Source organism: Mustelus asterias, chromosome 24 (genome assembly GCF_964213995.1).
Source record: "Mustelus asterias chromosome 24, sMusAst1.hap1.1, whole genome shotgun sequence".
Classification (NCBI taxonomy): domain Eukaryota; kingdom Metazoa; phylum Chordata; class Chondrichthyes; order Carcharhiniformes; family Triakidae; genus Mustelus; species Mustelus asterias.
In genome coordinates, this window is record NC_135824.1 from 32,910,737 (window position 1) to 32,923,208 (window position 12,472).

The following is a 12,472-nucleotide window of genomic DNA, read 5'->3' on the forward strand; positions in this document are numbered from 1 at the left end:
GGGGGGAGTGAGTGGTGGGGGGGGGGAGTGAGTGGTGGGGGGGGGAGTGAGTGGTGGGGGGGGGGAATGAGTGGGGGGGGGGAGTGAGTGGGGGGGGGGGGAGTGAGTGGGGGGGGGGGGAGTGAGTGGGGGGGGGGGGGGTGAGTGGTGGGGGGGGAGTGAGTGGTGTGGGGGGAGTGAGTGGTGGGGGGGGGGAGTGAGTGGTGGGGGGGGGAGTGAGTGGTGGGGGGGAAGTGAGTTCTGGCGGGGTGAGTGCTGGGGGGGAGTGGGTGCTGGGGAGTGGGTGCTGGGGGGGGAGTGGGTGCTGGGGGGGGAGTGGGTGCTGGGGGGGGAGTGGGTGCTGGGGGGGGAGTGGGTGCTGGGGGGGGAGTGGGTGCTGGGGGGGGGAGTGGGTGCTGGGGGGGGGAGTGGGTGCTGGGGGGGGAGTGGGTGCTGGGGGGGGAGTGGGTGCTGGAGGGGGAGTGGGTGCTGGAGGGGGAGTGGGTGCTGGGGGGGGGGAGTGGGTGCTGGGGGGGGGGAGTGGGTGCTGGGGGGGGGAGTGGGTGCTGGGGGGGGAGTGGGTGCTGGGGGGGGAGTGGGTGCTGGGGGGGGGGAGTGGGTGCTGGGGGGGGAGTGGGTGCTGGGGGTGGGGAGTGGGTGCTGGGGGGGGGAGTGGGTGCTGGGGGGGGGGAAAGAGTGGGTACAGGGAGCGCGCGCCAGGAAGTGAGTGAGTGGCTGTGCGAGCGTGGGTGAGTTATCGCTGGTGAGTGAGTGATGGTGAATGGGTGATGGTGGATGGGTGATGGTGAATGGATGATGGTGAATCGGTGATGGTGAATGGTGGATGGGTGATGGTGGATGGGTGATGGTGAATGGGTGATGGTGAATGGGTGATGGTAAATGGGTGATGGTGGATGGGTGATGGTGAATGGGTGATGATGAATGGGTGATGGTGGATGGGTGATGGTGGATGGGTGAGCCTGTAAGTGGGCAGGGTTGGTGAGTGTGTAGATGGGTCAGAATAGGTGGGTATTCGGGAAGTTAGCCAGAGCTCTGAAGGGGGTGTCATGGTGGGGGGTGCTTTCAGGTGGGAGTACGGGTGGCAGTGCGGGGGGGTAGTTTGAGGTTGGAGTCCAGGTGTGAGGGAAGGAGGGGGTGGTTTGAGGTGGCACTCAGTAGGGTGTGGGAGGGGTTGTCAGTGTGAGTGATTTGAGGGGGGGGGGGTTCAGTTGTTTAGTTACCCAGCATTTAGCCTCAGACTTTTCACTTGAACTTTTCTTGTGTAACTGGAAGTTGGAACTGTCCAAAAATCTGTCAGAGTCGGAGACATTGGCGGGTTCAGGAGAATTGCCCAGGTGAAACGGCCATGGAGTCAGACCCTGACCCGTCGTTCCCGCGGTCTCCGGCGATCAGGAGACCGGAAAATGAGCGGTGAACTCGGGTTCTCTCTCGCTCTCCGCAGAGGCTGCCTGACTTGCTGAGTATTCCCAACATTTCCATTCCAAGATGTTGCTGGGCTGAGTGGCAGGGCTAAGACGGGAATAAACTCCTGGAAGAATCAGTTACTGCAGGCAGCTTTTCCAAAGATTTATATCAAACCACTGAGTTCCCTCATGTGAACCTCCCCTGGAGGAATGAATCATTTGCGGAGGGGCAGGTTGGGTGTTTATTGTGGTTGCAAAGAAAACAATAGCTGGGCACTGGACTGGATTTCCACTAAACTCCACAACAAGGGGAGTGAAATGAATTGTTATTTCTCCTTCTGAAATCGACATTCCTTCGAGCCTTGCTGTTGCAGTGTTAACTCAGGGTGATCCGGTCTCCTGTTGCTGTTCCTGGGCGGAATATATTTCCAGTTGTATAGTTTAGATACCTCTTTGGAGATAAGTTGGATTGGAGCTGCACTTCACTCTCCCCAGAACCTCGGGGGGTTGGCGGCAGGCAGAAAGAGGACGGGTCTGTGGCTGTAACACCCACCCAGCCAATTTCAGAATCCACAGGGCTGCAGGCACTGAGTGAGAGGCTGGCTGGGTGGGTTAGTTAGTGAGTAGCTGGGTTAGTGAGTGAGTGGGTTCGTGAGGGAGGAGTCGCTGGCCCCCGCTGCAGTTTCGGTGCAGCAGAGGGTAGAATGGGAAAGTGACAGTGAACCCTGGAAGGAATTTCTTGCCCTGTACTAAACTGCACTTGAGATAATTCGCCTGCGGTTGTCAATCTGCAGCCTTAAACTGGGGGGGAGAGAGCCTGGACAAATCAATGCATTGCTTTGAAAAGCTCCCGGTTACAGTGAAAGGTGAGAGTTTTTCTTTGCAACTTGCAATGTTTCTGTTTTTTGGGGGGGTGTGAACATTTATTTGGAGTTGGTTGCACGGACTGTTTGACATGAGATTTATTAGCAGCGCCGGGTCGATCCTATGCATATTTGTGAGTGAGTGCGGGCAAGTTTAAATGGGAAATGAATTAGACAGTGCACTGGGCATGAAGAGGCTCGTTCAGGGCGCTGATGCTTGCGAGTGGTTTACAACCTATCTGATTTCTTTGGACAGTGAAGCAAGCACCTTCTGAAAGCGAAAGGGAGCACTGATAATCTCTCCCCCCCGCCCCCCCCCGGCTTCTCCACAATGTCTTTAGCCCACTGCTATATGTGTGTCTAGTAATTCCAATTTACGACTGGAAACTTCACATTCTGACTGTACCTTGGCCAAAGGATAAAATATGTATTGATGTGGGGTTTTTTCTTTCCCAATTTCAATCACAGGCTGAAAGCGGCGACCCAAGCTCTGGAAATGAGGATAACCGAGCAAATAGCCATATATGCCCTGGTGTGTGTGTTTCACTGTGTACAGGTACGGCTTCTCAACTTAGCGCTGCTCTCCCTTTTATGGGGAACCCTATCTGCAATTTCAATGTTGCTTTGCCTGCAATGAACGCCTTCCTGGCTTGCTGTTTAAAATGGCAGGGCCGGTTGCAAGCTTCGGATTTATCAGCGGGACTGTAGCTTCTTAATCAGCTTGCAGTGGTTGGAAAGCAGACTCAAGTCTTGTCACTTAGGGCAGGACGGTGCATCCACAGAACAGAAGCTTGAACAGCGGCTGGTCTTGACTGTGGCTGTTTTAAATATAAAACTTTTTTGGGGGGTGGGAGAACAAATGTTAAAACAAGTGAATTTAAAAAAAAAAAATCTTAATGCCAGCGGTGATGTTAAGAAGTTAGATTTTTTAACGATGTTGTTGAATTAGAATTTGATTGGCATTTGATTTCTCCAAATCAGGATTATTTGACAATCTTACTTGGAATGGGCAGTGCAGAAAACATATCTGTTTTTTTCAATATTGAGTTTAAGAAACGTTTTTAGTTTTGTAAGTTTATTTTATTAGTGTCACAAGTAGACTTCTATTTAACACTGCAATGAAGTTTCTGTGCAAATCCCCTAGTCGCCACACTCCGCTGCCTGTTCGGGTACACTGAGGGAGAATTTAGCATGGCCAATGTACCCTAACCAGCACACCTTCCGGCTGTGGGAGGAAACCGGAGCACCCGGAGCAAACCCATGCAAACTCGGGGAGAACGTGCAGACTCCGCACAGACAGTGACCCAAGCCAGGAATCAAACCCGGGTCCCTCGCGCTGTGAGGCAGCAGCGCTAACCACTGTGCCACCATGTTGAGGCTTATGTTGAATGACCAGATGAACTGGGAGACCTTGTTGGTAATTGTCTTAAGCAATGATAGTATTGCATTTAATTGTGATAAAATTAGAAGTGATAATCATTGTACGCTGCTGCTTATTGTTTTGTTCATCTGATAATACTGCAGGACTTCTTTTGGCACTTATACCAAACTAGTCCAAACTGACAGCACTAGGTTACGCTACTGGCTGCACACTGTTTTATGCTTGCATGCATAACTTTCCACATGTGTATTTAAGTATACATGCACAGCTCCATCCAGTGGTGTAGGTTTTTTTCAGAAAGAGATAGTTTTTATTCCGGGCTTGGCGATGTTATGAAAACCACTTTACAGCCAGTGAGGTTTTCATTGACGTGTGGTCACTTTCGATGTAAGCTTTCAAGGTTCAAAAGATACCAGCTCTAATAGAGTGCAACTCTTCTTCAGATCTGCACTGAAGTGGCACGGTGGTTAGCACTGCTGCCTCAATTCCCAGCTTGGGTCACTGCCTGTGCAGAGCCTGCACATTCTCCCCATGTCTGCGTGAGTTTCCTCCGGGTGCTCTGTTTCCTCCCACAGTCCAAAAGATGTGCAGGTTAGGTGCATTGGTCATGCTAAATTCTCCCTCAGTCTATGTGAACAGTGTGGCGACGAGGGGATTTTCACAGCAACTTCATTGCAGTGTTAATGCGAGCCTACTTGTGATACTAATAAATAAACTTAAAACTTAAACTTAAATTACCAGCGTGGGTTATGGTGCTCATCTCTGAAGTGGGAGTTGAACCCTGGTTGAGTGTTATTTGAATCCAGGCAGATACCTTTAATAAGGGCGGCACGGTAGCACAGTGGTTAGCACTGCTGCTTCACAGCTCCAGGGACCTGGGTTCAATTCCCGGCTTGGGTCACTGTCTGCATGGAGTTTGCACGTTCTCCCTGTGTCTGCGTGGGTTTCCTCCGGGTGCTCCGGTTTCCTCCCACAGTCCAAAGATGTGTGGGTTAGGTTGATTGGCCATGCTAAAATTGTCCCTTAGTGTCCTGAGATGCGTAGGTTAGAGGGATTAGTGGGTAAATATGTAGGGATAAGAGGGTAGGGCCTGGGTGGGATTGTGGTCGGTGCAGACTCGATGGGCCAAATGGCCTCTTTCTGCACTGTCGGGTTTCTATGATTCTAAAATTCTAATCAATGATCAATTATCTTGTCTGTTCTTTATTGATGTTCAAATGTAAAGCCCAACAGTTTTTAAAAGCATTAGCTTTGCATTGTTTGGAATCATATAGTATTCCAATTGATGGAAGCTTAAGTGAGTGTGAAACTACCTTTTTGAATTGAGCTTGCGATGTTTGCCCTGATTAGATTACACTGTGAACAGTGATGAGCATTTAATTCTGCACTAATACACAGATAGTCTCCAAACCCTCGTCATGTTACTGAAACTGCAGTCGGGTCTTTCTTTAGTTTATAGGTTTTGTCACTTACTGCATTTGCACAAGGAAAGGGGCAATTCCATGATTTGACGGCCCTTCCAGGATCCGGTGCTCTCAGTGAGTAGGGGTTGGAGTTGTAGTTGTGATTCTTTTAGCTCCTCCAAGCGCAACTCCCTGCTGTGAGGGCAGTGTTGCCACAATTTTATTTAAAATTAACATATGCACACTTCAAAGAGCAAAATATTATCAAATAGTAATAAAGAAGCAAGTTGAACAATTGGATCCCTCAATTTACTTAAATCTATAAATGAATAAATGTCATAACATGAGCTGAGCAAATTAACATTATTATGCAGAGAGGTTAGCATGTCAAACTCACTGCAACAGGAATAGTCGAGGTGATTTGCATAGACACATTTAAGCGGAAACCTAGAACCGTTCATAGAAACTAGAAGCAGAGTAGGCCATTTGGCCCTTTGAGCCTCCTCCACCATTCATTTTGATCATGGTTGATCATCAAAGTCAATATCCTTCCCCACTCCCCCCATATCCCTTGATCCCTTTAGCCCCAAGAGCTACATCTAATTTCTTCTTGAAATCCCTCAATGCTGCATTCTGTGGTAGTGAATTCCACACAATTCACCACCCTCTGGATGAAGAAATTTCTCCTCACCTCAGTCCTAAAAGATTTTCCCCTTATTCTAAAACTATGACCCCTAGTTCTGGATCCGCCACCAAGGGGAACATTCTTTCTGAATCTAAACTCCGAATCTGAAGTTAGATAAACGTATAAGGAAGAAAGGATGAGAAGGTTTTGCTGACAAAGTTTGATGAAGAGTTTGGGGAAAGGCTCATGAAGCGTCAACACTAGCTTATACAGCCGAAAGCAACATGGCCGATATGTACAATTTACATACTAGAATCTCATGAGACTTGCCAATGAAATATTTCTTTAACATGAGAAATGCCTGTGAGATTTCCTTTCCATGTAGACCTCTGCTGCTGTCTGGAGTCCAGTGCCTCAGTTAGGAATTCCACCCCCACCCCAATCCCTCTGCGTCTGCGTGCGTCTTTTGAACTATAATACAATCGAATGTATTGTGATAACCACATATTCGCAAATAACAACTTCAAGGTGCATGTGGTTCCTTTTAGTAGCATTGTTGCCTCTGCATCAGAAGGTGGTAGGTACAAGTTCCCTTCCAGTACTTCCCTGACCAATAGTTATCATTGAAGCAATGTCACTGGAACAGATTGCAGCAATCACCAGATTGTACATTGTGAGAACTTCCTGCCTTATGACAGTGACTGCAATTCAGAAGTACTTATTTGGCTGTAAAGTGCTTTGGGATATCCTCCTATTTGAAAAGGTGCTATAGAAATGCAGCTTTCTTTTGTTTTATACTGAGGATCAGGGATTTTATACCAAGGACCCAGGTTCGATTCCCGGCTTGGGTCACTGTCTGTGCGGAGTCCGTAAGTTCTCCCCATGTCTGTGTAGGTTTCCTCCAGGTGCTCCGGTTTCCTCCCACAGTCCAAAAGACGTGCTGGTTAAGTGCATTGGCCATGCTAAATTCTCCCTCAGTGTACCCGAACAAGTGCCGGAGTGTGGCGACTAGGGGATTTTCATTGCAATGTCAATGTAAGTCTACTTGTGACACTAATAAATAAACTTTATTGAATAATAAATCTGAGTTATAGGTGTTGGTTGGTATGCAGTTATTTTGTGTCACATGCAACCTGATTTTTGCCTCAGAACCAGGACAGGCTATTTGAACTGCTCCCTGAGATCAAATAAAGTCACTCAAGTCAGTCTACTTTGACGGTGGGGATTTGGTGGTCCATTCAGATGCTGGCCATTGGAGGCTCGATAATTGGGATAGTCAGAAATGTAAATCCACAGTGTGAAAGGAATGGAAAGAAAAAGAGAAAAGGACCTATAATTGTGTCAATATGTGTCATGATTGAGCTGCAGTGGGAGCTGTGGTAACCTTCAGTCACTGCCCTACGTGTGAAACCCGTTGCTATTCCGAAGAGTTTATTCACAAGATTTGACAGAATAATCGAGCTAAATAAGCATTCGTACGTGACGTATTGGCTGTAACACCTGCCTGAATGACTCTTTCTTGCATTATTTCAGCTTTTTCACATCGTTATAAAGCCACATCTTGGTGGCTATTCCCAGTTAGTTTTTCTGATGTCATCATATCCTGTTTCAACATGAATACCTTAAAAAAAATTATAATTTACAGCTGTATCATTTGTAGATATTCCTCCCTGAAGATACCATTTCTTAATTTGCACAACAGTATTACTTTATATGAAATACCGCTGTAACTTACGACGGGAATAGTGCAATAAGCTAGTGCAATCGCAGTCGCTCGACTTGTTAAATTTATTAGAAGTGGTTTATCTTGACTATTTCTTTGAGGAGAAAGCTCATTGAAGTGAAGTCCTGTTGGGTTATTGGCTTGTTGCTTGTAAGTTCTAAGTCACAGCAGGAACCCATCGGAATGAATGTGTGTTGGACTTCATATGCATCACTTAAAACTACAGACTTCAGCGATTCTTTTGTTCAATGTTGAAAATTTGGTCTTTATTGAAGTGGCACTGAGATGAAACTTAAGTTGTAACGTAGATTTTCAATTCCCTTCCAACTGTTTGTCATGCTTCAACTGTGCATGCCTGAAGCAGACGTAATAGTGTCAGGGGAATTTATATTGGCTCAGTGTTTCGCACCATTCGCAACTCCTCAGATACTGAAACAACCCCTGTCCATATGCAGCAAGACCTGGACTACATGTAGGCTTGGGCTGAAAAGTGGCCACAAAAATGCTAAGCATTGACCATCCTTAAAGATCAAATTAACCATTTTCTCTTGTTATTCAATGAAATAACCAACGCTGAATCCCTCGCTGTCAATATCCTGGGAGTTACCATTGACCAAAAGATCTGGACTAGCCATATAAATACTGTGGATGGAATTGTCCCATCCCCCCCATCACGGGAATTGTAGCGGGCGGGACATGAACCATGCAAAGGTCAATTGACCTCGGGCAGGATTTTTCGGTCGTGGGGTGAGCGCGGCTGGAAAATCCCGCCTTGTGTATTTAAAGAGCCAGTCAGAAGTTGGTAATTCTGAGGTCAGTAATTCATTCCCTAACTCCCCAAAGCCCTTCCACCATTTACAAGGCAGAAGTCAGGAGCACAATGGAATACTCTCCTCTTGTGTGGATGAGTGTGGCTCCAACAACACTCAAGAAGCTCAACACAATCCAGGATAAAGCAGTTCACTTGATTGGCACTCCTTCTGTCATCTTAAACATTCACTCCCTGCACTAACAGTGTACAATGGTAGCAGTGTGTACCACCTACAACACGCATTATGGCAACTCACCACCATTTCTCCTACAACAGCACCTTCCAAACCAGTGACCTCTATCTAGAAGGGCAAGAGCAGCAGATGCATGGGAATGCCACCAGCTATGAGTTCTCCTCCAGGTTCCCTGACTTGCAACTACATCGCCATTCCTTCATTGTTGCTGGCTCAAAATTCTGGAACACCCTCCATAACAGCTTTGTGGGTGTACTTGGATGAGGATGGACTGTATTGGTTCAAGAAAGAGGCTCAGCACCACCTTCTTGGGGATACGTAGTGATGGGCAATAAATGTTGGCCTTGCCAGCGATCCTATGAAAGAATAAAACAAAGCTATGGTTCTGACATCACAGTGATAGCCATCTTAATCAAATTTCCACACTTTGGGTTGTTGTTCTAATGTGACATTTAATTCCTCAGTGAAACTCCAGAGCAACCTGAGAAAAATAACAGTGAAAGAGTAACATAAGATTAAATACTTACTTAGTTTCACTCTATATTAGTAGAATCAGTTCTTTGCAAATTAAATGAAATATTAAATATCAGCACATACAAAAGGTGTAACTTAAAACTGGATAATATGTGATGTTGTGCTAACTAGACTATTTTTCTTCAATATGTTGATGCCTTGCATCTGCAGCTTAATTCTAACTGTTGTACTGTTAAGAACTACAGTATTGTACGACCTTTCTGTTCAGATGTTTTATAAGAATACAAACTCTTAATTTTACCTTGATTGAATAAATGATGTTGACTCCACAAGGAGCAAAAGTTAGATTTATTGGCCTTTCAAACGGTTGGGGAGGGGGGACGTTGTATCACTGTGAAAAATAATGCATTATGCAAACGTTAGTTCATATTGTCCATCAAGGAGCAAAGCGAGTCTCGTCAAATCTTATTTCAAGAAAAGAACTTGGATGACATTACTTCTTGGGCTGAGACCACAACCAAAAAGAATGTTTAAGAAGAGGATTTGGAGTGGTAATTTGAAGGAACAATGAGGCAACTGACATTGTCAAACCTTCAAGGAATTGGTCAGGGTAAGGACAAGGAATACAAGAAATAGGAGCAGGAGTTGGCCACCAGGTCCTTTAAGCCAGCCCTGCCATTCACTACAATCATGGCTGATCTATGTCGGCTCAACTCCTTTTCTGTGCCATTACCCCGCTATTCCCCAATCTATCAAATATTCATCCAACTCCACTTTAAATACTCCTATTGATCCAGCCTCCACCATCCTTTTGGGGCAGATAATTCCAGCGATTCACTGCCCTCTGCGAGAAGAAATTTCTACGCACCTTAGGTTTAAATGACCGGCCCTTTGTCTTGTAGCTATGTCCCCTTGTTCGAGCATCTCCCACTAGTGGAAACACCTCAGCACCTACCCTGTCAGACCCCCTCAGAATCCTATATGTATAAATAAGGTAATCCCTCACTCTTCTGAAGCCATGCCTGTAGGAATATTGGGAGGACATTCAAACAATGAAGCAGGGACTGATAGGCCGGTGCTTGGGTAAAGCGAAGACTGACAGGCTATCTCTTGGGCTTGGGGGAGAAGCATTGGTTGTGAGTGGAATGGGTCATGTGAGATAAGGATGTAGAAAGGTCCCTATGAGGTCGGTGTTAAATGCTTTGCGGGGACAATGAAAATAGTTCAAGTGGAAACATAAGCTTTTTTTTTACCATTCTGAGTGTTATTCTCCCCTCCCCAGGGGTGGGCTGGCAGGCAGATGTGAAGCATAAAATTGGGCGTAATGTCCCGGTGCTCCTTTCCAGTTCCTACCCACCGGCCTGGTGTAATTTTATACACAGCGAGGGAGGCATTGAAATGCCTGGCCACGCATTGGTGGGAGAATTGAAGCCTTCAAGTAACTAATATAAAGGTCTCTTCCCACCCGTGTGTACATTTTCCCTCATCAAGCAGAGGACAAGGTGCGGGATAGCTCCTTTATGGGCCCTCAGATATGCTGGAGGCCCCCATTCCAATATTCCCTCCCACCCTCAACCATGGATTTCTGCTGACCCCTGGCCTATCCACCTCCTGACTCCTCCTTTGTCAGGTTCTGCTAGTGTGCCCCCACTTACCTCCCCGTCCATGTCCAGTGATAATCACCGACAGGTACTGGCTGCAGTCCCACTGCTCCTGGGACCAGGGAGCGGCTGGCCATTTGTTTGGCCATCACCTTCTCAAGGCAGGACTCCCTCCTTAGAGTTGTTGGGGAAGGGGTGAAGAGGTGGAAGTATCGCTTCAAGCCAATTAATGACCTGCTGAGTATTAAATGGCTGTAGGGTAACCTGCCCGAATGGGAGGCTGGCTCTCTACTAGTATTTACACTGGGGGAGGGACCCCTGCACAACATAAGATTCTTGCTCCAGATGTATGGATTCCACATTCCGAGTGAGAATTTGGGTTTTGCTCCAGGCTCGTAGGGGCAGTTCCCTGGTGCGTACTTCCTTTGAGAGAAATGGGATATATGGGGTTTGGATATTTGCTTTCATAGAATCCCTACAGTACGGAAGGAGGCCATTTGGCCCATTGAGTCTGTACCAACCACAATCCCACCCAGACCCTATTCCCGTAACCCTCATTTATCCTGCTAATCCCCCTGACACAGTAAGGAGTCTAACAACACCAGGTTAAAGTCCAACAGGTTTATTTGGTAGCAAACGCCACTAGCTTTCGGAGCGCTGCTCCTTCGTTAGGTGAGTGGGAGATCTGCTAACAAACAGCAAACAGGGCATATAAAGACACAAACTCAATTTACAGAATAATGAATAATGATTGGAATGTGAGTCTTTACAGCTAATCAAGTCTTAAAGGTACAGACCAATGTGAGTGACAATCCCCCTGACACCAGGGTCAATTTAGCATGCCCAATCAATGTAACCCACACATCTTTGGACTGTGGGAGGAAACCAGAGCACCCGGAGGAAACCCACTCAGACATGGGGAGAAAGTACAGACTCCACACAGACAGTCACCTGAGGCTGGATTGAACCCGGGTCCCTGGTGCTGTGAGACAGCAGTGCTAACCACTGTGCCACCAGGCCAATGTAGTTAATAATAGATCAATTTGTGATCTGAGTTGGTCTGGCACAAAAATGGGATATAATTGACACTCTGTTTACATTAAGTGATTCTCAACTAATTTGTATTATTATGTACATGGGGTGGTATTGTGTTAATCCCAAGGTACCAACACAGATGAAAAGATTGTTCGGGAAATACAATAGCTATGTGAAGTCACAAGTGAAACTGCAGAGCAGAACATTGTAGACATAGATGTAAAATTACAAGAAAACAATCGAAATATCAGCCAATAAACATATCTGCCATGATCAAATGGCAGAACAGACACAACGGGCTGAATGGCCTAAGTCTGCTCCTATATCTTATGGTCTATCTTCTAACATGAGAAAGGAGAATAATATATGCAAGGTATTTAAACCAAAATCCACTCGTTAGAAAAGTCCGAAACCGGACATATTTTTGGATAGAGATTTATCCACTTTTTCCAAAGTGGTAAACTGTTATCCAGAATTTGTATATATTTATTTGCGACAAAAATGTCACATCACTAATTATTAACAGCTCTAACTCTTAAAAAAAAAATTAGTATTTTTGAAAGTTTCCTTTGGGAGTGGATGTTTTGTGGTAGGCAAGTATGTTTTTACTGTTGTAACGCTTTGTGGGGTGCATTTGAATGATCCATATCGTGGGCTGGATGTTGCTCCCTGCAGTGAATGAATGGCATCAGTTATTCATTACACTTAACGCTTGCTCACTGACCTGCTTTGGAATTTTGCATTAGAGCTTGCTGTAAATTATAAAGAGTAGAAACTGTGCAGCACCCTCTACTGGAGATCTACGACCCTCCTAAACAGGGCCAGCAGCAGTGTAGCTCCTTAAGCTAACTGATTAAAGAATTGATAATGAGCAGCGCAGACTCTGAACCAGGAAATGTCAGTTAGAATATTTAATTGAATGTCTAATTGGGTGCAGAAAGCAAAATTTTTTTTAAAATG

The 12,472-nt window shown here is 46.1% G+C and overlaps 1 protein-coding gene across 1 annotated transcript in view; it reads left to right on the plus strand.

Moving 5' to 3' along the window:
* The first annotated feature begins 1,647 nt into the window (after positions 1-1,647).
* Positions 1,648-12,472, plus strand: part of adamtsl3 (ADAMTS-like 3) — a 605,457-nt gene continuing 594,632 nt past the window's right edge. Inside the window, exons 1-2 of the mRNA XM_078241545.1 lie at positions 1,648-2,269; positions 2,735-2,822. Coding sequence (XP_078097671.1) covers positions 2,763-2,822 — 60 coding nt within the window. The 5' untranslated portion in view covers positions 1,648-2,269; positions 2,735-2,762. The remainder of the gene's footprint in view (positions 2,270-2,734; positions 2,823-12,472) is intronic.